The sequence below is a fragment of the Sinohyriopsis cumingii genome, chromosome 15, assembly GCF_028554795.1.
Source record: "Sinohyriopsis cumingii isolate HCF-2022 chromosome 15, ASM2855479v2, whole genome shotgun sequence".
Lineage (NCBI taxonomy): Eukaryota > Metazoa > Mollusca > Bivalvia > Unionida > Unionidae > Sinohyriopsis > Sinohyriopsis cumingii.
Window position 1 is genome coordinate 62,509,790 of NC_142975.1, and position 22,444 is coordinate 62,532,233.

The 22,444-nt window shown below is 36.0% G+C and overlaps 1 protein-coding gene across 3 annotated transcripts in view; it reads right to left on the bottom strand.

The window, feature by feature from the left end:
• Positions 1-22,444, bottom strand: part of LOC149781935 (uncharacterized) — a 127,436-nt gene that overhangs the window by 49,436 nt on the left and 55,556 nt on the right. For all 3 annotated transcript variants that reach the window (XM_089936137.1, XM_089936136.1, XM_089936135.1), the window contains exons 20-21: positions 8,393-13,026; positions 2,821-2,973 (exon numbers count right to left, since the gene is read on the bottom strand). In XM_089936137.1, coding sequence (XP_089792263.1) covers positions 2,821-2,973; positions 8,393-13,026 — 4,787 coding nt within the window. The remainder of the gene's footprint in view (positions 1-2,820; positions 2,974-8,392; positions 13,027-22,444) is intronic.

Genomic DNA, 22,444 nt, shown 5'->3' on the forward strand with positions numbered 1-22,444 from the left:
GCGTGGAAAGCATTTTTCTACGATGCGATAAAGGTGGTTCAAACAGGGATGTCTTAAATGCTCCCAGAGCTAGTCATATTCCTTGATGATGAATTGGGTCAAGCATCTACAAGTAGGACTTCCTAGCTGAACCGTAAACAACACAACCAAGGTCCAGTTTGGAGCCGATAAACATTCTATATAAATTGAGAATGACTTTTCTATCAGCACCCCAATCAGTGTGTGCTACTACTTTAAGCTGATCAAGAGATTTCAAGCATTTAGCTTACAAGTTCTTTAGGTGTGGAATAAAAGTCAGTTTTCTGTCAAAAATAATACCTAAAAACTTTGTTTCATCAACAACTGGTATAGGTGTGTTCCATGCAGCATCAGTTTAGGTTCATCATGCTGTCTTTGTAACTGACAGAAATGCATATATACCGTTTTAGATTTAGAGAATTTGAAACCGTTAGTAGTGGCCAATTTTAAATCTTGTTGAAATTTTGTTGTACTTGTCTCTCATTTGTATGCATGTGCTTTGATCGATAACACATTAGAGAATCATCAATGTATAAGGTGCAATCCACACCAGGAGCTAAACACTTGGTGTTGCTGTTGATTTTTATGTTGAAAAGTGTCACAGATAAAATACTGCACTGGGGAACACCCATCTCTTGCTCATGCATAGCAGAGAGGGTTGAGCTCACTCATACCTTGAAATCTTGAAAGTTTGATATGAAAGAGGGCAGATGACCTTTCAGACCCATATCATGCAGGCCATTTAGTATCCTGTACTTCCATGTCATGTCATAGGCCTTTCCTAAATCAAAGAAAACTGCTACCAAAAGGTTCCTTCTTGATAAATGCGTCATGAATAAATGTTTCCAGTCTAACCAGACACTGGTCCTCCGGCCATATTGAAAGCCACTTTGGAAAGGAGATATTAAATTGTTAGTTTCCAAGTACCATACAAGCTGAGAATTGATAATCTGTTCCATTGTTTTGCACACACAGCTCGTCAGAGCAATGGGTCGATAGCTGTTAGGATCTGCGCTATCTTTACCAAGTTTGGGAACTGGTATTACTGTTGCTTCTTTCCAAATTTTTGGTACATTACCAGTAATCTATAAATCATTTAAAATTTCCAGAAGAACTGTTAATGATGGTTCTGGGAGGTGTTTAAAAAACTGGTAATGTATTTCATCGGGCCTAGCGGATGTATCATGTGCCTCGTTCAAAGATTCCATCAGTTCAAACAGTGAAAATGGTTGATTATAACTTTTTCAGTTATTCGATGTGAATTTAACCTGTCTTTTCTTTTTGAGTTTTAAACTTTAGAAGGCTTTTGAATAATTAGACGAGGAGGAAGTTTTAGAGAAATTATCAGCAAGTATATTAACTATGTCAAGTTTTGAATTAAAATTCTTGTTGTTTAGTTTTCGATTTCAGAAAGAATTGCGTTTTCCCTTTCCATTTATTTTGCGGATCGTGTCCCAAACTTTCTTTAGAGAAACAAGAATTTAAAACTGAAACATTTTTTCCACGATGCTCTCTTACACTCCTTAATCATGCAGCAGCCTTTAGCCCAAACAATATAAGTCTTTGGTAAAACTCGGCTGGGGATCCTAACCACTAGGCCACCAGAGTGGTCATGAACTGGAGTTGGTGAAGATGTTGCATGCAATAATACAATATAATATATGAAAGTAAAATAAGCCCAAAATTGTTTCAAGTTAAAAGATTCTCACATCTTTTTAGCTGTAGATAAAGAATGGTATACTGAGCAAAAATTAGTGTTTTAAGGAAATAATGTCATTTGATAACTGTCTGGTAAAGGGGGAAAAAAACCTCATTCAAATGCAAAATACTGTATCAAATTCTCCAACATTTAGGCAACAGCTTGTAAACTGTAATGATTATTGAAAATATGATTCCTACAGAGAAACGAAAACAAAAATTACTGTATTTTATTTAATACTCCCACATTCCTTAGTAAGTCCACATCCCTATTTTTGGAGAAACGGAAATGAAAATTATCCATTAAAAAAGTGCACGTCTACATCCTAGTACACCTGATGAATGGAAAGTAGCTGCTAAAATAATCTGCCAAGAATATCTTGATTTTCCCTGAATCTACTATCAGTGTCATTACCATGTAACTTATGTATTGAATCAGTCTCAAAACAGAGCCTAGATGTGTAGTACCACACATGACCATAGTGGAAAAGAGAAAACGAATCTCTACAATGCTGAGCTCAACACAGTGGGGGCTAACTCTTCTAGCATGTGTACAATTAAGAAACTGAAACAAGAAATGTATCCAAATAATAATCTCTAAAGAGCACAGTGCAGATATTACGTATTTACTGTATTTACAAGCATATATTCTACTTGCAAAGACTGACCCTATTTTGCCATTACATAATGCACCTGTAGTTCAGAGTCTGTGCTATTTGTTCTTCTTATTACTCCAAACAAACTGCAGACTCAGATTTGCTGTGAAGTTGGGCTTGACTTATAGTTGAGTATGTATGGCACATCAAATATGGTATTAAAAAAAGTAACATAAAATTACTGAATATTTTAGATCTGTTGCTATGCAGTTACTGTGATTAACTACGAAACATAGGTTTTAGCTAACTGGAGCACTTTTGTACACTCTCAGTATATCAAAATTACCTTTGGCCAAGTTTTAAGTGGAAGAGGATCTTGTGTAACATTTAGAGAAACTCCAGGCTCCAGCATACAGCTATTCTGTTTTTGGCTAACTTATGGGAAAAAAATTAACATATGGAAATCTCATTTTACATGAATAGTATCATTAGCAAGGCAAGCACCCACCTGTAGTGACTTGATGGCGTCATGATTTGTAGTGTCTGATGTCTCCTTGCTCCTGATCTCGTCTCTCAAACCAGAGATCTGAGAATTCAATTCCTGGATTGTCTGACTTGCCTGTCGTAGCTGACATCGCAGTTTCTGCTCACGCTCATGACTCTGTCAATTCAAAAAAATTCAGCTCTCATTTGAAATTCATAAGCATGGTCCATATCTTTTGATCAACATACATTGCGCTACTGGTTCAAGATTCTGATGTTCAATGCATGCTTGAAATAATTTGATTCTTTTGAGAAGTTACTCAAACAGAGCCATAAATCAAATGCACCCCGAATTAGCCATGGTGACTATTCACTAAGCCATATTAAGAAAAGATTATTAACCTTGGTGATTAAGACTAAGTTTTAGTTAGCATTTCAGGTTTTCACAAAATACCCAATGCAATTTCTAAAAATGCAAAAGATTCTAAACTAACCTACTAAATTTGTTAAATTCTTATCAACAGTTTTGCGTACATGTGTGCTATATCTGTATGACGGATCATACATAAATAAACCTTCGAAGTGAAATGTATGACACAATTCAAATAATTTCCATGCTTTACATGCCTGAATAAGTTAAATGAATAAGTAATTACAATATTAAGCTTATTTACTTATAATATAATTATACATTTAATTGTAATTATAGATTACTGTACATGTATTTGTATGGGAAAAAAGGAACAAGTTTTTCTGAGTAATACTGCACAACCTTGGCAGTGTAGCATTAGTCCAAAATAACAAGTTCATATTTACCCATACAAATATAGTGACCTTTATCTTATATACTCATTTTATTTTCCTATCTAAGGCTTCATATTAAAGGAAGGCACTACAAGAAACAAATGATTTGAATTTATGATGTATTTCCAAATAAATACACAACCGTATGTGTGTGATTTGGATTTTTAACATTGCTTTTAAAAAAAATCAGTCATATCACTACAATGTCTGCAGTGTGACAGTTTATAGTGATGTCTAGCACTAGGTCATCATGCCGCAGACATGCAGCATAATGTCCCACCCTGTCACATTATCATGACACCAGGTCGACCAGTCCTAACACTAACCTCTTTATGCTGAGCGCCAAGCGAGGTAGCTGTTTATACCATTTTTGTAAGTCTTTGGTATAACTCGGCCGAGCATCAAACTCACGACCTCCCTCATCCAAGGTGGATGCTCTAACCACTAGGCCACCGGAGCGGTCGAATACACATATTAATGTGCACAAAGACCCACCCAGCCACCTCTGAACTTCATCGCATGCTGACATTAGTTTTAAAAAGTTCTTGTTTTGGTCTACTTAAAATTGAAATTAATAGTCACAGTTTTTAATGAATGCAAACTGAAGAAGAAAAAAAACTGCAGTTGGTCTGGACTGGGTGGATTTTGTGTCTTCTATCGATTCAACAAATTGTTGCTTTTCTGCCTATGATGGACTGGATTTATTCAGTTAATTCAGTGCAGTAAGAACAATGTGATTACAATCGGAAATGTAGTCAAAGTTACAATACAATTTTGGTGTGTATCAGGTTTTCTATGACATGGGTCATGTCATTTTGACTTGCTGAACTAAGAAAATACATTCTGAAGAAATTCAAGCTGCATAAATGTAAGTATATTTATTACCATTCTTTTCACCAGCTAAAGAAGATATATGTTTATGCCCTTTCACTTGCAGCTCGCTGTTGGAGGGACCCCAGCAACGACCTGTACTATACACTGTAGGTCTTATATTGCAAGCCTAACATTGTATATTGTTTGTTGTTGTTGAAGGGTTTAACGCCATTTTTCAGCACAAGATAGGCTATACATGGCGACAAGTATTAACGGTGGAGGAAGAACCCGGGAAAACCCCAGAAAGAACCACCGACCCACGAGAATAAAAAAAAATAAAAAAAACAGGGAAAATTGCAAAGCAGCTGTTGTGTGATAGCCCAGTTAGCCAGTGGAAATAATACTTTTTCTTTTTGGGCTGAGAGGCTCTGAGGCTTAGTTTCCTAGCAAAACCTTCAGTTGCACTTCTCAAATTTAGTGTTTTGACTGACTTGTAAAATGGTACTTCTCTGATAGCTATGTGATAGCTCCTTTGACTCAGTATGCTTTTCTGTGCTATTTTTAGAGACCCTAGAGAGCACTGGCCACAGTCTGCACCATTCTGTTTGTGAAAAGGTACGAATGTTTCTACTAAATAACTTTTCAGAATAGTATTTTCAATTACTGTGTTGTTCCTATTCGTTGCTGACATTGTGAATATCAGGTTCATTGTTTGCATGTCTGAAAGTTTCATTTGTGATTCAGTGAACTCATCCAAGTTGTTAACTTTATCAGCTCTAGTTTCAAATGGACGAAACAGCTTGTTTAGTTCATCCACAAACAAATCTAATAAACCTAAAGCTACAGCTTGTACTAAATGAGTGTACAAAATAGTTCTTAATAAACTATACCATTTTTAAACACGTGTCATGCAGTATGAAAAAATACAGGAAAATACCTAATGATTTTGACAATGTAAAGTTAATGGAGAAAAGAAAATGAGCTTATAATAAGTATATTTATTATATAAGTACACAAATTTTGCTAGACTATATTTATCAAATGCGCGAACTTACCTTCGGATGCCTTGGATTTATACCTTGTGTACCATATTGATGAGATATGATATATGGGTAGAATCAGAAATGCAAGTTCAGAGTTTTCTGCCTAACAGATTACATTTGCTGAGAATTTGTTCTGGTTACCTTTACAATACGATCACCAAAATAAAACAACAATGAAAATTTCACTAAAATATATACAGTAAATAAAATGAGAATCGTAATTCAAATAAAAATAGACATAAGTCTGAAATAAAAACATTGAGAATGCCTGAGCTTAAAAGCAGAACATTTTGACACCCTAATTTTAAATCCCCTTACACAGTATTAAATGTATCAACAAAAAATTCTGATATATTATTTTGTTATGTTACTGTACATTTATATTTTATAATTATCTGGAATTTATATTTTCATCTAACTTTCTAAAATATGTATCACATAAACACCATAAATCAAAATAATTTATGCACCCATGATTAAAGTTTATTTTTATGATTATAATAAAAATGATATAAAAACTTGTTTCCCCAAATGTGGATTTAGCCAGACTTAGCGATCAGCTGTAAATTAAATAGACAGCAAGCAACTACGATTAAAACGATTAGAAATATTAATAAAGTATATATTGCTTTTGGCTGCAATTCACCAACAAGGATAGTCAAGAATTTGGATTTCAATTTTTATTCTGATGCCAAAAATTGAAACAAAATTACAGCTTAAAGTAGGGTATTTGCTATTCTCGAAGCTAAATTTCCATTAATTTGTGAATTTACAAACTTGTCCAGAAATAAAGGCTTTGTACAGATTTAGCTTTTAAAAAGATCACATGGAGGCATAAAGGTTTTGAAAGGAAGTTAGCGAGAAAAGTGATTTGTAGAATCTTTTTAACTTTCATCGATGTGCTGATGTGTATTACTCCCTGCATCTTAGTTGTAAGACTTGTAATGAAAAGCTTAAATGCTGATGCCACCACTATCATCACCAAAAGTGATACTGATGCTTACATGGATCAAGAAATGAATATGAACATCAAAATAGAATTGCTTTAAATTTGTTATCCATCAACTGATTTTAGGGAGTAACTGATTTAGTGATTTATACAAGACATATGCTTCCTACAGTCGTTTATTTTCTGCTGTGATACCCTCAAGTCATGTTTGAAATGTGCTTCCTACAATTGTTTATGCTACATGTCACACTAAGGTTATGCTTGAAATGTGCTTCCTACGGTTGTTTATGCTACATGTCACACTAAAGTTATGCTTGAAATGTGCTTCCTACAGTTGTTTATGCTACATGTCACACTAAAGTTATGCTTGAAATGTGCTTCCTACAGTTGTTTATGCTACATGTCACACTAAAGTTATGCTTGAAATGTGCTTTATACAGTTGTTTATGCTACGTCATACTCAAGTTATGCTTGAAATGTGCTTCCTACAGTTGTTTATTCTACATGTCACACTAACATTATACTTGAAATGTGCTTCCTAGTTGTTTATTCTACATGTCACACTCAAGTTATACTCGAAATGTGCTTCTTACAGCTGCTTCCGCAAAATGTCAAACTAAAGTTATACTTGAAATGTGCTTCCAACAGTTGTTTATGCTACATGTTACACTCAGGTTATGCTCGAAATGTGCTTCCTACAGCTGCTTCCGCAAAATGTCACACTAAAGTTATGCTTGAAATGCACTTCCTAATGTTTTCAACTATATCACTATGCGTGACATTAAAAAAAAAATTGAAATGTGCTTCCTACAGTTTTTGTTTTTTTCTGCTACATGTCAAGCTAAAAAAGTTCATTGAGAAAAGACTGCCTACATATAGCATTCATTCACTATTGAATTTTTGCAATAAATGGGGTTTTTGTGTTGGGGATTTATTTAGCTGCAGTATAATTGATATCCACTGCTGTTGGTTTCATGATCTTTCTAAAGTGAATCAAATGTTCCTGAAGCAACCAGACATTACAAGCATTCAGTGATGTTCATATACCATTGTATAAGTTTCAATTCACCTGTATAAAATTTGATTTGCCTAGAAAATCAGATACTGACTGAAGTGGTCATTATAGCATAATTTTGGGTAAAAAAGACAGGTATGCTTCTTATGAAATTTAGTTTCGTTGGCATCTCTGTCACAGTAAAACAGTACATGAGAAACTAACCTAAACACAATGGACGTTGATGTTGTTCTAGGGTTTAACGCCATTTTTCAGCACTAGATAGGCTATCCATAGCAGCCAGTATAACTGGTGGAGGAAGAACCCTGAAAAACCCAGGGAAGAACCACCGACCAACGAGAAGCTATTGGCAGGCTTTCCCACGTACCCATGCTAGACGAGCCTTGGACTCGAACCCACGCAGACAGAGGTGAGATGGCAGTGATCCGGAACGGTGAGCGCTTTAGTCCACTCGGCCACTCAGGGCCCCCAATGGACAGTGAGATGTACTGATGGACAAAGATATGTACTGATGGATGGACAGATGACAGATAGGCTTAAAAGTGGGTGTCCAAACATGTCACCTAAATTAATTTAACATACCTTATTATTACTTGAACATCAAAATTTCAGCAATAAAAGGGTAGAATATACAAAAATGGCGACTTCTACATAAAGAGTGTAAGTGAATTATATTTTGAGAAAACTTATCGCTAGTTTACAGTAGCAAATATTTCTTGTATGAAAAATAATATTTTGGAATTGAATTAAATTTGCTATAGTAAACCAGTAAATTCCATCAATTTCTATGAATGTAAAACTTATCTCTCTAATCCCCACCATTGTACCCCATCTTGTTTCTTTGTCAATTTTAACCGAAATGTTGTTAGCATATAGAGAAGACTTTCAAAAACTTTAAGTGCTTTGGACAAAGTTTTGTTTGTGATTTGGCTTGTTCGAAGTTTTCTGAGAGAAGCACTGTACTTGAACTCACCTGATCAAGTTCATGTGATAAAGTAGGACTTGCTACTACAGCGGATGCAGGAAGACATTTTCTCTGAGGAGTGGTAGAATTGGCTTCTTTTAGTTTTACTTCCAATTCTTCAATCTTGTCTTTCAACTGAGCAACTTCTTTTATCAAGCTTCTGTTGGCACTGTCTTTTTCCATTATTTCTGTGGACAATTTTTGTATCTTGTTTAGCAAGGAAGGATCACTAGCAGATGGGACATGACATGATGTACTCCTTTGGAGTTGCTCTGACTCAATTCTGCACTCAAAATCCCGAATCTTTGCCTGCAGTGATTCGATCTTAACTTTATATTCAATTAAAGAATTCTGCATTTGAATTTTCTCTTTTCTGTAATGTCTAGCACCTTTTTCTGGACTAGAACCATCAGGTGTCTTATCACACAACTCATCTGCCATTTTCTTGTTCTGCTCACCTAACTCTTTCACTTTACTCTCTGTCTCTCTCAGTTTGGCTTCATTTTCCAACAATTTGGCCAATGTCTCATTCAGTCTCGTCTTGGTCATCTCAAGCTCTTCTTTCGTTTTTTCAACATCTCCTGTCGCAAATAACTGAGACTGGAGTCTCTCAGCCTCTTTCTCAAGAGTTTCTTTCTGAGTTAAACTTTGCTGCAATTTTTCCCTCAAGTCTAACAGTTCACTGGAAAGAGCATTAACAGTATTCTTAGCCTCTTTCTCAAGAGTTTCTTTCTGAGTTAAACTTTGCTGCAATTTTTCCCTCAAGTCCAACAGTTCACTGGAAAGAGCATTAACACTATTCTTAGCCTCTTTAAGAGCATTTTCTTTTTCACTTACACATTTTTCCAACCCAGTAAGCTTTTCAAGCTCTTTACGGGCTTCAAGGTATTCCTGTTTTACTTTTTCATACAAAGTCTTGTGAGTATGAGCAGCACATTTTACTTCTGCTAGCTCCATTCTGGCATCACTCAGCTTTGAAATTTCCTTTTCTTTTTCTTCTACTTCATGCTTCAGCTCTTTGAAAGAAACTTGTAAATCTTCAAATGTCTTAGTCTTTTCTTCCATTTTTTTCATTTCTATTTTAAGACTTTCATTTTTCAACTCCAAATTATTTAGTTCTTCATCTTTCATCTTGATCTCTGCAATTTTCTCATCCACTTGCCTTTCATAGGTCTTAAGTTCAATAATACTCTGCTCTAATTTTTTTATTTCCTCTAATTTGCTTATCAGTTCATTGTCTTTAGACTTCAATTGTTCATTTTCCATGTTCATCTTATCTGACTCTTTCTTCTTTATTAAGTCTTCTCTTTGTTTAATTAAAACTTCCCTCTCACCAAGCATATGTGACTTCTTCTCTAGCTCCACCTCTTTATTACAGATTTCCTTCTTTCTGCTTGCTAGCTCTGCCTCCTGTTTATCAAACTCTGACTTAATAACACTAAGCTCCTTCTCTAAGTTGCATAGTTCCTTCCTTTTGTCTTCGAACTCCACTTCCTTCGGGCTCAATAGCTTTTCCCTCTCATCAAGCTGTGCTTCTCTCTGTTTTACATTATTTTCTTTTTCTTTCAAATCTGTAGCTAATTTTTCAAGACCTGCCTCTTTTTGCTCAATTTGGTTTCCCCTCTCACTTATTTTGCAATCTTCATCCATTAATTGTTCCTCTTTTTTGTCCAGTTCTGCTTCCTTTTCAGTCAACTCAGCCTCTTTCTCAATCATATGTTTCTTTTTGGTCTCAATGTCTTTTTCTTTGGCTGCAATATCTTTAACTCTGATTTCAAACTTCTTTTCAGCAGAATCCAAATTGTTCTTTTTGGTTTCTAACTCCTCTTGTAGATGTTCAAGCTCATTTTTAATGCTTACCAATTTTTCTTTTTCATCTAATGATACTCTTTCCTGATCATCAAGTTGTGTTTCCTTCAAAGTAAGCTTCTCTTTTTCTGTAAAGAGAGCACTCGCTGTGTCTTTAATCTCCTTTGCTTTTATCCTCAGTTCTTCTTCTTTCTTACTGGTTTTTACCTCCCTCTCTTGAACATCTTGTTCCTGTTTTCTTAAATGTTCTTCAGTGGTACAAAGCATCTGTTCTTTGTCCAAAATTTTCTTTTCTCTCACATCAAGGTCTTTTTCTTGTATCCTAATTTCCTGCTCCTTTTTGTAAAGAGCATTTTTATTTTCTTCTAAGCAATCTTTCTCTTTGGCTGCAATATCTTTAACTCTGATTTCAAACTTCTGTTCAGCTGAATCCAAATTATCCTTTTTGGCTTCCAACTCATCTTGTAAATGTTCAAGTTCCTTTCTAACAATTACCAATTTTTCTTTTTCTTCTAATAATAATCTTTCCTGCTCATGAAGTTCTGTTTTCTTCAAAGTTAGTTTCTCTTTCTCTGTAAACAGGTCACTCTCTGCATCTTTTATCTTCTTTGCTTTTATCCTCAGCTCTTCTTCTTTCTCATTGTTTCTTACCTCCCTGTCTTGAATTTCTTTTGCCTGTTTTCTTAGATGTTCTTCAATGTTACATATGACCTGTTCTTTGTCCAATACTTTCTTTTCTCTCACATCAAGGTCTTCTTCCAGCTCCTTAATTTTCTGCTCTTTCTTGTAAAAAGTATTGTTATCCTCTTCTAGGCGGTTGTAAGAATCCTTCCCTCTCACTGCATTTCCTAGCAGTCTACAAGTTTCACCCTGTTCATTTATACCCTCACTGTTTCTTTGAGCCCAGTTACAAAATTTAACTTCTTCTGAGTCTTGCCGCTCCCTTAATATTGAGGCAAATTCTTCTTTCTCTTGTAAAGCAATGATAAGCTTATCTGATATTAGTTCCAACTCTTTGTTTTTCTCTTCTAAGACTGACCTAAGTTTTCCAATTTCTGCCCAAGACCCATTGTTAGTATTGCCTTCATTGTTATTGTCAGTTTGTGTGTCCTGTTCCATCTTCTGCTGTGATTTGACATCAATGTCCACTTTTTCAAAATCTGTCTTAACTTTTTTCTCTGCTTTACACTTCCTTTCCTTAAGTCTTACGAGTTCCTCCTCCTTCTGTTGTATCAACATAAGTGTTTCTTCTGCTTTCCTATAGTGTCTTTCTTTATCTTGGATGGAGATGACAAGTTCCTCACCGGTCTTCACAAGGTCATCCTCTTTTAATTTCAACTGTCCTTCAAGGATTTTGATAGTCTTCTCTTTCTGAGCAAGTTGCTCCTGAAGTTCCATCATCTCTGCTTCCTTTTCATCAACCCTGAAGTCAGCCTCTTTCACACTATTCCTCAATTCTTGCACAGCTTCTTCTTTGGCTCTGTAGGCAAGTTTAAGCTTTTCGAAGTCGGATTTCAGCTTTTTGTTCTCCTCTTCATGTTTGGCAATGACTACCTGAAATTGTTCTGCCTCATGCCTCATGTTCTTCATCTTTTTTTGAAGTGATGCAATGGAACCTGGGCTATCATTTCCCTGTAAATTGTCCAATTCACATTTCTTGGGAGAAAGAAGTTTTATCTCCTTCTCTTTGCATTCCAAGTCGATTGTGGTTTTATTTACCATCTCTTTGAGTCCATTATTCAATGTCTCCAGTTCCTCATTTTTGGACAGCAACTTCATAATTTCTGCACTTTTTTCAGAAAGAAGAGAATTTATATTTTTAATATTTTTCTCAAGTTCTTCAACTTTGGACTTGTAGTGATCAAGCAGTCCCTCTTTTGCCTCCATATCTTTTTTCAACTGTTCTCCCTTTTCCTTTTCTTTCTCACACCTAGAACGCATTTCAGTTTTGGATAATTTAGCTTTCTGATCCAAAATTTCAATCTTTTCATTTGCCTTTTTCAACTCTTGTGACATATGATCCATCTCCTGTGTAAGATTTTTCATTGCCTTTGCTTTATGACTGAAACTTGTATCCTCTACATCTGAAACAAGCAATGATGTGTTCATTCCTGCATATGTCTTAGTTGGAGACTTTAATGGTGATTTTCCCAGTGGTGATTTGCTGACAGGAGACTTGGAACCATGTCCATACAGCTGCACTTTGTACAGGTGAATTTGTGACTTATAGTTAGCAATCTCCATTTTGTAGCCATTGATAAGTGCTTGTTCACTCTTGGAACTCTCTTCTTCCTGTACTTGAAACTTATGTTTCCAGGTCTCAACCTCAGTTGCTTTTTCCTTCAGGGAGTCTTCCTGTACTTGAACCTTGTGTTTCCAGGTCTCAATCTCGGTTGCTTTTTCCTTCAGGGAGTCTTCCTGTACTTGAACCTTGTGTTTCCAGGTCTCAACCTCAGTTGCTTTTTCCTTCAGGAAGTTTTCCTGTACTTGAACCTTGTGTTTCCAGGTCTCAACCTCAGTTGCTTTTTCCTTCAGAGACTCTTCCTGTACTTGAACCTTGTGTTTCCAGGTCTCAACCTCAGTTGCTTTTTCCTTCAGGGAGTCTTCCTGTACCTGAACCTTGTGTTTCCAGGTCTCAACCTCAGTTGCTTTTTCTTTCAGGGAGTCTTCCTGTACCTGAACCTTGTGTTTCCAGGTCTCAACCTCAGTTGCTTTTTCTTTCAGGGAGTCTTCCTGTACTTGAACCTTGTGTTTCAAAGTCTCAACCTCGGTTGCTTTTTCCTTCAGGGACTCTTCAATGAAATGGCATGTATTTGTTGTCTTTTTCAGCTTATCTGTCAAAAAAGAAGATACCAATGCAAAACTGGGATTTTACTATGATCAAAATACTAGCATGTCCCAATTACAGTATACTAATGTTTGAAAATTATGTGAGAAAATCTTTTGGCTTGACGATGAGGTTCTTACTTCAGAATCTATTTATAACCCCCATACCCACCCAAATGTTCATACCTTCTCCACAATCACAATTGTTTTTATCTTTATTTGTCATTTAAACCCCCCCCCCATTATCTGTTTCCAGTTGGCTGACCGTACCTGTTTTTCGTTGCTGACCATTGCAGTTTTTTTCCCCAGGGTAGGATAAAACAAACAATCCTAAAATTGATTTTGTGCATCTAATCGAGCAAATTTTGTCCAGTAATTGAAGAGCTTAGTACACCCCTATGGATGGTTCTGTAGGAAGCAGGCCCTTTTCTTAAGGTAGGCTTGATCACATGGAGCTTGTTATTGACAACATCATTCCATGATGCTTGTCACTTACTAGATAAGGATTTTTTTTAAAAACCAGGTTTAAAATCAGTGTATGCTACTTTAAAATCAGATGGTTGTAGAGATAGGTCTATTGTAGCATCATGGTCTGTTCTTTCATCACCTTTAAGACCAACATGTAACCAACAGTATACTATATTATGAGAGGTACACCACTCAGTGTTTGATGAGACCATAGGTCAATAATGGGTTTTCCATTTTCCTATTGTGTATTTGCTAAAGTACTGATAGTTAGTTAGAGAATGTGATAATGTCTAAAAAATGTTTGTTTTCAAAATATTTCAGGGTGTGACCTATTGTCTTGATTTCAGCTGAAAATATTGATATACCATCTGGCAAGCCAATGTTTAACGTGTCATTGCCACTAATAAACGATGAGCAGTCTTTTCACGATTCTTTGATTCATCAGTGTAAACTTTTAAATTTGGAAAGAAGTTCCTTATAAGATTTATAAAAATATGGAAGAATTTGTCAGGCTTGTTCCCTTCTTGCAGTATAAAAAGTACTTTGGGTACTTTGGGTTGTTTTAAGCCTTGGAGGTGTTAAAGAAACAAAACTTGGATTTTTGAAAGTCCATTTCTGTATATTCAAGACTGGAAGATATTTTCATGCCAAAGATAGGAATGACTTTGGGTTTATTTTGGTATAATGTTTTGGGTTGGAAAACAGACACCAAAGTTGGGTTTACAGGTTGGATCTTAATTGTGTGATAGAGATGGCTCATTCACTTCAGCCAAAAGGCTTTCACATGGGGATGTCCTAAACACTCCCAAAGTTAGTCATATCGCTTTATAGTGAATTGGGCCAAGTATCTTTAGATATGACTTTTTGCTTGAACTGTAAACAACACAACCAGAGTCCAGTTTGGATCTTATAAAAGGTCTATACAGGTTAAAATTGACGTTTCAGCAACACAGATAGTATGAGGTACCATTTTGAGTAAATCGAGAGCTTTCAAGCATTCAATTTCTTAATGTCAGGAATGAAGGTTGAGTTTTCTATTGAAGACAATACTTTGTTTCATCATCAACTACTTTAGGCATTCCAGAATTTAAGAGCAATCATGCTGTCTTCATTGAAAACAGAAATGCATGTATATAAGTTTGGATTTTGAGAATTTTGAATCTTTTTCATAATTTGTTGCAGTAGTCTTTCAATTATATGCAGGTGTTTTGAGCGATAACATATTAGGAAATCATCAACATAAAGGAAGCAATCCTCCTCACCAGTCACCAAACACTTGATGATGTTATTATCTGACATGAAAACTAGTAACAGATAAAATGCTACTTTGGGGCACATCCATCTCTCGCTCCTATATATTAGATAGGGTGGACACCATTCATACCTTGAATTCTTTTGTTGAAAGTTCATTAAAAAAGTAAGTAGATGGCCCAAATCGTGCAGGTCATTCATTATTCTGTACTTCAATGTTGTATCACAGGTCTTTGATAAACCCATTGAGAATGAATGCTTCAGGTCTAAACAAATGATGAATGGTTAAAGACCATATCAGAAGCCACTTTGGAGATATTAAATTGTTAGTCTCCAAACACCAAACAAGCTTTGTATTGAGTTTTCATTTCATTGTTTTACAAACACAGCTCATCAAAGCAATTTGATGGTAATTGATTGGATCTGTGCTTTCCTTATCTAGTTTTGGAACAGGCATTACCATAGCCTCTTTCCAGTGGTCCATACATTTTTGGAAACTTCCAAAAGAATGATTGATGAGGGTTCTGGAAGGTATTTCAAAAACTGGCAATGTATTGCATCAGGCCCAGAGGATTTCAGGAAGTTCATTTGCTGTCATGTTTGGAGTTGAAGATTTTATTGTCTAAATTTAGATGTCAGAACAAGTTGTTCCCTTACCAATAATTTGCCTTGTCCCAAATTTTCTTTAAAGAGGAACAAGAGTTAATCCTTTACCTCATAACGTGTACGGATTTGTAGGCAGTTGACATACATGTACCAAAGTTAGACTGTGCAGTGCACTATAAACAGAACTCCTATTACCAATATGACTCCAAACACATAGGCTTGTCTGTTAACTGTTACAGCAGTGTAGTATATGTTACGTTCAGTATCAATTTGAACCATTTTACATTTCTGATACACATCTATTATGTATAGAAAGATTTTAAAGCAAAATCTAATCATTATAGCTGTATAATTATACTTCATGGAAGAATTTTTTATATGCTTTAAAATCTTGAGAGAACTCATTCACTATCAAGCCAGAGAAGCTGTGTGACCAAGCATAGCTGCCACTTCTCATACTCGAAATTTAACAGTTCTTTGTCTACATCACTGAATTTGAAAACATAAAAACTCATTGTTGCCTACATCAATATCAGAGCCTTTACGTAAGCTATTGAAGCTTTCATAGTAATGATTCTAATCAGGCAAACTCCAAAAAGTAATGAACGAAATCACCGGTGCCATTTTGGAGTGTGGAGAATCCAGTTACTCTAAATGGCAGATTATGACTAGAGCTTAAACAGTGATCACGTCATCTGACTTAATGGTCATTCACATCAATGAAAGTAGCATTTAATAGGGTAATTTCCCCAAAGGTGGCATTATAAAAACCAGCTCAAAATGGCTGATGCTTATAGCGCGCATCCAAACGTGCTTCCATGTGAATCGGGTAGAGGCATCCAAAGGTGCTCACATGAGACAGAGGCAGAGGTGTCCAAAAGCACTTACATGAGGTGAAGGGTTAAGCAAAAACATAGTTTTTCCATTATGCTTTCTTACATTCTATAACTGGCAAGCTTATTTTTAGCACAGAATATATGGTAATATCCCACCTTTTTGGGACAGATTTATAAATTTTCTCCAAGCTTTTCTGCATTGTCTAGTGGCTTCTTTAAAATCTTCAATCAACCATGCATTTTTTGTTTGTTTAAAGTTAAATGAAGATTTTGAAATTCCATCTTCTGCAATCTAGAGTAACATAGATTTAAAATGTTGAACGATAGGATCATCGCCGTGTATCTCTGTTGTCTAGTTTTGCAAAGTATTTCAGGCATGCAAAGTGTTGGTGTGTTTAAAGTAAGAATATGGTGTTCGTGTCCTTCAAATTTTTGCCATGCTTGATATGGATTTGAAAAATGGCAGTAACACCTTGCTCTTTCATGCCTTTGATGAATTCTATGTTGCTGACTTTTGTCAAGTCAGTGAATCATGCCCTTGGATGAAGTGAGTGATGAGTGAGCAAACGAGGTTACTGGTACATGAAAGAAAATCCTAATTTTTTGGGATTTTTCAATCTGTCTTCTTCACTCACAATCCACAAGCAAACCACCTGATTTTAATTTTCATGCTTTTGCTTGTTCTTTTAGACAACAAATTGAGATACAGTAATACCTCGTGCATTCGCATTTCTGGATTCGCGAATTCACGGATTTGCAAAATTTTCATTGGTACCCTCTACGTACATGTTTTCTTTATTTTATTGAACTGTACCTTCGTTTTATGACTTCTGTGACATATGAAGTTTACCTAGTTGACCTTCCTGACAATGACAAAGAAAACGTCAGTCATTAAGTTTACAGTCCCATTCGTTACTTGGTTTTACCTTATACCCATTAGGAGATACTGTACTCTATTTTTACGTCAACCATTTATTTCTCTTTTTAAGGGTAATGTATTAAGCTAACTTTTAAATGAAATTAAAGTGCTTTGGGAGCATGATTTGGGTCATATTTAGGGTTTAAACCCTAGAAATAAGCATTCATTAGCATTTTTAGTAACTCGTACCAAACATTCGTGATTCCTCCTGATCCGCGACTGGTTCTGGAACCTAACCGCGCGAATGTTCGAGGTATTACTGTAATGCAGTATTCAGTCTTCATGCATCTTTGGAATCGATGACCATAAAGTATGGTATTGACTCCATGCCACATGGTTCATCTTTGTCTGAAAGGTCTGGTTTACTTAAACTGATGTTCTTTTTTTAATTTCAACTGTTTTATTTTACATTCATTACCCATGCTCACCCTCCTACCATGAAGCCAACAAGGGGACACATCTCAAGTGCCAGGGATATACAGATGGTACACTAAGCAGATAAAGATACTCTCCAATTGACCCGTTAAGCCAAAAAAAAAAAAAAGGATATCTTTTGATAGAGAGAAAAATGAAAGATAAAAGAGTAAAATGTAGCAGTAATGGTGGTATCATGAAAGATACAAAGAAAAATGTTAAAGAGAAAGTCTGAAAAGTAGGTTAAGGAAAAATTCCTAAGACTTGACATGACATGACGATTTGTCGAGACCAGGTCCATCCCAACCATCCATATAGTAAAAAGTAAAGGTTAAAGTAGTGTGTCGTACTGGGAAGCCACTCATGGTTCTCCCCTTTACTCAACCACCAGAATCCCTCGACATGGTTCCCAACCCACAGCCAATACGTTGCCTCCACTCAGTGGCTCTTACGGCATGCAGCAAGGATGCATCAGGTCTATTCCATAGCTGCCAACCCCAGAATAAAAAAATACTGGTGCTTGTGACAAAAATACTCATTTTCAGGAACAAATACTGATTTTTAAAATTTTAATGCGTATGTAACTATTTACAAAATATACAACCATCAGTAAAGTAGGACAGTGCTTTACATAATTATTTAATGTCAAAGATGCATGTGTTGTACCATGTTCCACCCGGTCCATTCAGAAGGTGCAAGAGTGCAACACACTCAGACACAGGCTTTATGGTAGCCTTTTCCACACCTTATTTTTTTCCAATCATTATCGATTTGAATGTATCAACTTTCATTGATGATCTCAATTCTGTGTGATTTTCTTATTGAACTGTTGTTGTTCTAGCATACGAGTAATCCTTTGCGATTTTACTGTCTGGAAAACGTGTGCGAAATAAATTGCCAGCAACACTAGCAACTAAAAGAGGAAGGTTAATTTCCAAAAGAAATTGAATTAACCGAATTCCGATCGAATTACATCAATGTTCTCTCTGGTATTTATATATGTATTAAGTTCAGGCTGAGTGGTGTATGATGATGCAGCAAGCTGATGCTTATTAGCTTTTTCATGCTCTTTATTTCATGAGCGCCTCCATGCTCAATAGCGAAATTACATTACACAATTTGCAAAACGTAGAGTTTTCTCCTTTACTAGATGGTTTCACAAATCTAAACAAGACGGCACAATTGTCCTTCCAGTTCTGTTTTCTTGTCTTTCCTGGAGAAAATTCTGAATATTCTGCTTTCCTATTCAACATGATTAAAAGTTGAATATTACGTAGATAAGATACAGTGACAGCGGTAACTGTTTGCAAAATCCAAAATGGTGGATAAAGACAGGCATTGTAGCCTCAATTTCGAATGAAGCAATCATACTGTAGAACTGTATTGCTATATACATGTGATACATTTCTATCAGAATGGAACCGAGTGCCTGTGACCGTTTAAAACTGAAAATTGCAAGGAATTGTTTTATATAATTTTTTAACATAAAAAACGTATTGTTTGCAAAAAAAGCGTACACCCATATTCAGTTCCAAAATTCAAGACAAATACGGGAAAAAACGGGACAGTTGGCAGCTAAGCTATTCTACGAGTCTCGATTTGCAGAAGGTACATTTGAATTTGGGTAGTGTGTGCATGTGTGAATGACAGGTACATTTGAATTTGGGTAATGTGTGCATGTCTGAATGACAGAGAAAATGGATACATACAAATTTGGGTAGTGTGTGCATGTGTGAATGACAGGTACATTCAAATTTGGGTAGTGTGTGCATGTCTGAATGACAGGTACATTTGAATTTGGTTAGTGTGTGCATGTCTGAATGACAAGGTACATTCGAATTTGGGTAGTGTGTGCATGTGTGAATGACAGGGAGAACGGGAGAGAAAAATGAAAACAGCATAGCAAGATAAAACAATCTGAAAGAGAATAGACATGTATATTAAGTGAGGTAAAGAATGTATTAAAAAAATACACACGAAAGAAAAGAATTAACAGAAAGAAGTGAGATGTTAAGTATACTGATCATGTTACACCTATGCTGGCATAGGTATTATCCAGTGTATATTACTGACAGCATTTAGTTGACATTTGCTGATGAGGGCTTTCCGCAGTATGCAATGCTGAATTTAGTTTAGTGGCATATGCAGATACTGGGTTTCTTAAATGTTTTGATTGTACTTCAGTGGCATATGCAGATAATGGGGTTTCTAAAGCGTGTTTTGATTGTACTTAGTGACATATGCAGATCCTGGGTTTCTTGTGTTTTGATTGTACTTAAGTGGCATTTGCAGATACTGGGTTTCTAATGTGTTTTGACTGCACTTCAGTGGCATATGCAGATACTGGGTTTCTAGTGTTTTGATTGCACTTTCAGTGGCATATGCAGATACTGGGTTTCTAAAGTGTTTTGATTGTAAATCAGTGGCATATGCAGATACTGGGTTTCTAATGTATTTTGATTCCACTTCAGTGGCATATGCAGATACTGGGTTTCTAAAGTGTTTTGATTGCACTTCAGTGGCATATGCAGATACTGGCTTTCTAATGTGTTTTGATTGCACTTCAGTGGCATATGCAGATACTGGGTTTCTTAAGTGTACTCATTGTACTTCAGTGGCATATGCAGATACTGGGTTTTTAAAGTGTTTTGACTGTACTTCAGTGGCATATGCAGATACTGGGTTCCTAATGTGTTTTGATTGCACTTCAGTGGCATATGCAGATACTAGGTTTTTAAAGTGTTTTGACTGTACTTCAGTGGCATATGCAGACACTGGGTTTCTAAAGTGTTTTGATTGCACTTCAGTGGCATATGCAGAATCTGGGTTTCTAAAGTGTTTTGATTGTATTTCAGTGGCATATGCAGATACTAGGTTTCTAAAGTGTTTTGATTGTATTTCAGTGGCATATGCAGATACTAGGTTTCTAATGTGTTTTGACTGTACTTCAGTGGCATATGCAGATACTGGGTTTCTAAAGTGTTTTTATAGTCCTTAAGTATCATATGCAGATATAATGATTATCAAACTAACCAATATGTGAAAACTGAAGAGCAGCAAGAATTACAAAAAGCTCTATTAAAAAGTCTGAACATAGAGAATAAGTTTGATTTTCTCTTGCCGATTATTCACTCAGCCAATAAAATGATGTTTTAACTCAATTTTTAAAACATTAAAAATGAATGGATTTATGCCTGACCTTAATATACAGTACTGTATAAACTTGCTTATAAGTCGAGTCCTGCTGCAAAGACCAAGATCTGACGCAGTTTGCCTCGACTCAAGCAAGTATATACAGTAAATGTATGTGCGTGTGTGTGATTTGGATTTTTAACATAGCTTTAACAATTTTCAGTCATATCGCTATGATATCTGCAGTGTGGCAGTTTATAGTGATGTCTAGCACTGGGCATGACGCTGCAGACATGTAGCGTCATGTCCCACCCAGTCACATTATCCTCACACCAGGCTGACTAGTCCTAACACTAATCTCTTAATACTGAGTGCCAAGCGAGGCAGCTCTTAGTACTATTTAAAAAAGTCTTTGGCATAACTTGGCCAGAGATCGAACCCATGATCTTTCGCATCCGAGGTCAACGCTCTAACCACTAGGCCACTGGAGCGGTATTAATATATGTATTTGGTACAATAAACATGAGCACATAACAGCACGAAACAGGTGACCACTATACTGTCAATTTATTTTCACAGATACTAACTTTTGTGGCATTGCATTATAAAAAGTTGTGAACAAATAGTGATATGTGTATCTTGCTATACACAGACAAAACAAAAAAGATGAGTGCCATGAAAGGCCAATTATTCATCTTCCTGATAGTCCTCTGGATAGGCAATAACTGGGCATATTTGACTCTTGACAGTCATTGTTTAATCCAGTCTCAATGATCTGGACCTCTGATCAATGTATGCCTCCCTCAGCTAAACTTAATGTGCAGAAACCATTACATTTTTATTTGACTTACCATGACTTTCAGATCACAGAATCAACAGGTTTCTTTATTACCCTAAGTGCAAGCAATTCACATTCAGGGTTTGGTCAAAGAACTTGCCTTAGAATAAAAGTTCCATTTTTAACGGAACCACAATGACCTTGACCTTTTATCTCAAAATCATTTTAATTGCAAATCCACTGCAATTTTGGCCTAGTTTTGTAGTCTAGAACCCATGTTACAATGCAGAAAGTAGTCTTTTTCTTCTGTCACACTGACCTTTGACCCCTATGTGCAAGTCATTCGCAAAATTCAGCCAAGGTATATGTTTAAGAATTAAATTCAGTTAGTAGCAAACATTTCTTTTCCTGTCAGTGACCTTCACCTTTTCAACCCCTAATTGACAAGTTTCTTCCTTACCCCAATTGCAATATATCCACCAACATACAATATTACAATATATTATACTCTGCCTTATTGCAGGCATAGAAAAAAGAAATAGACACAAGAGAGAGAGAGAGAGAGAGAGAGAGAGAGAGAGAGAGAGAGAGAGAGAGAGAAAGAAAGAGAGAGAGAGAGAGAGAGAGAGAGAGAGAGAGAGAGAGACTAGCTGCAAATGTCTGCCATTGAGATCCCCTCAGTTGACCTCTTAACTTCTGACCTTGTTCTTGAACTCACCTGAAAAGAAATATCAGGTGTTCATCAGTGTAAGATGAGAACAAGATCAGGTGTTCATCATTGTATGGTAAGAAGATCGGGTGTTCATCATTGTATAAACAGTAAAAGATACAGGTGAACTGTGGGAATCTCAATGCTCAGGTACAATTAAATAAACAAAAACACCTGGAAAAGATAACAATTTTATTATTACAAAATAATTGGCACAAAAAAATGAATGGTTAAAATTTATTGTTTTGTTTACTGAGATTTCAAGTTGCCTTGGTATTCCCACAGATCTCCAACCTAAGCAGACCACAATTTT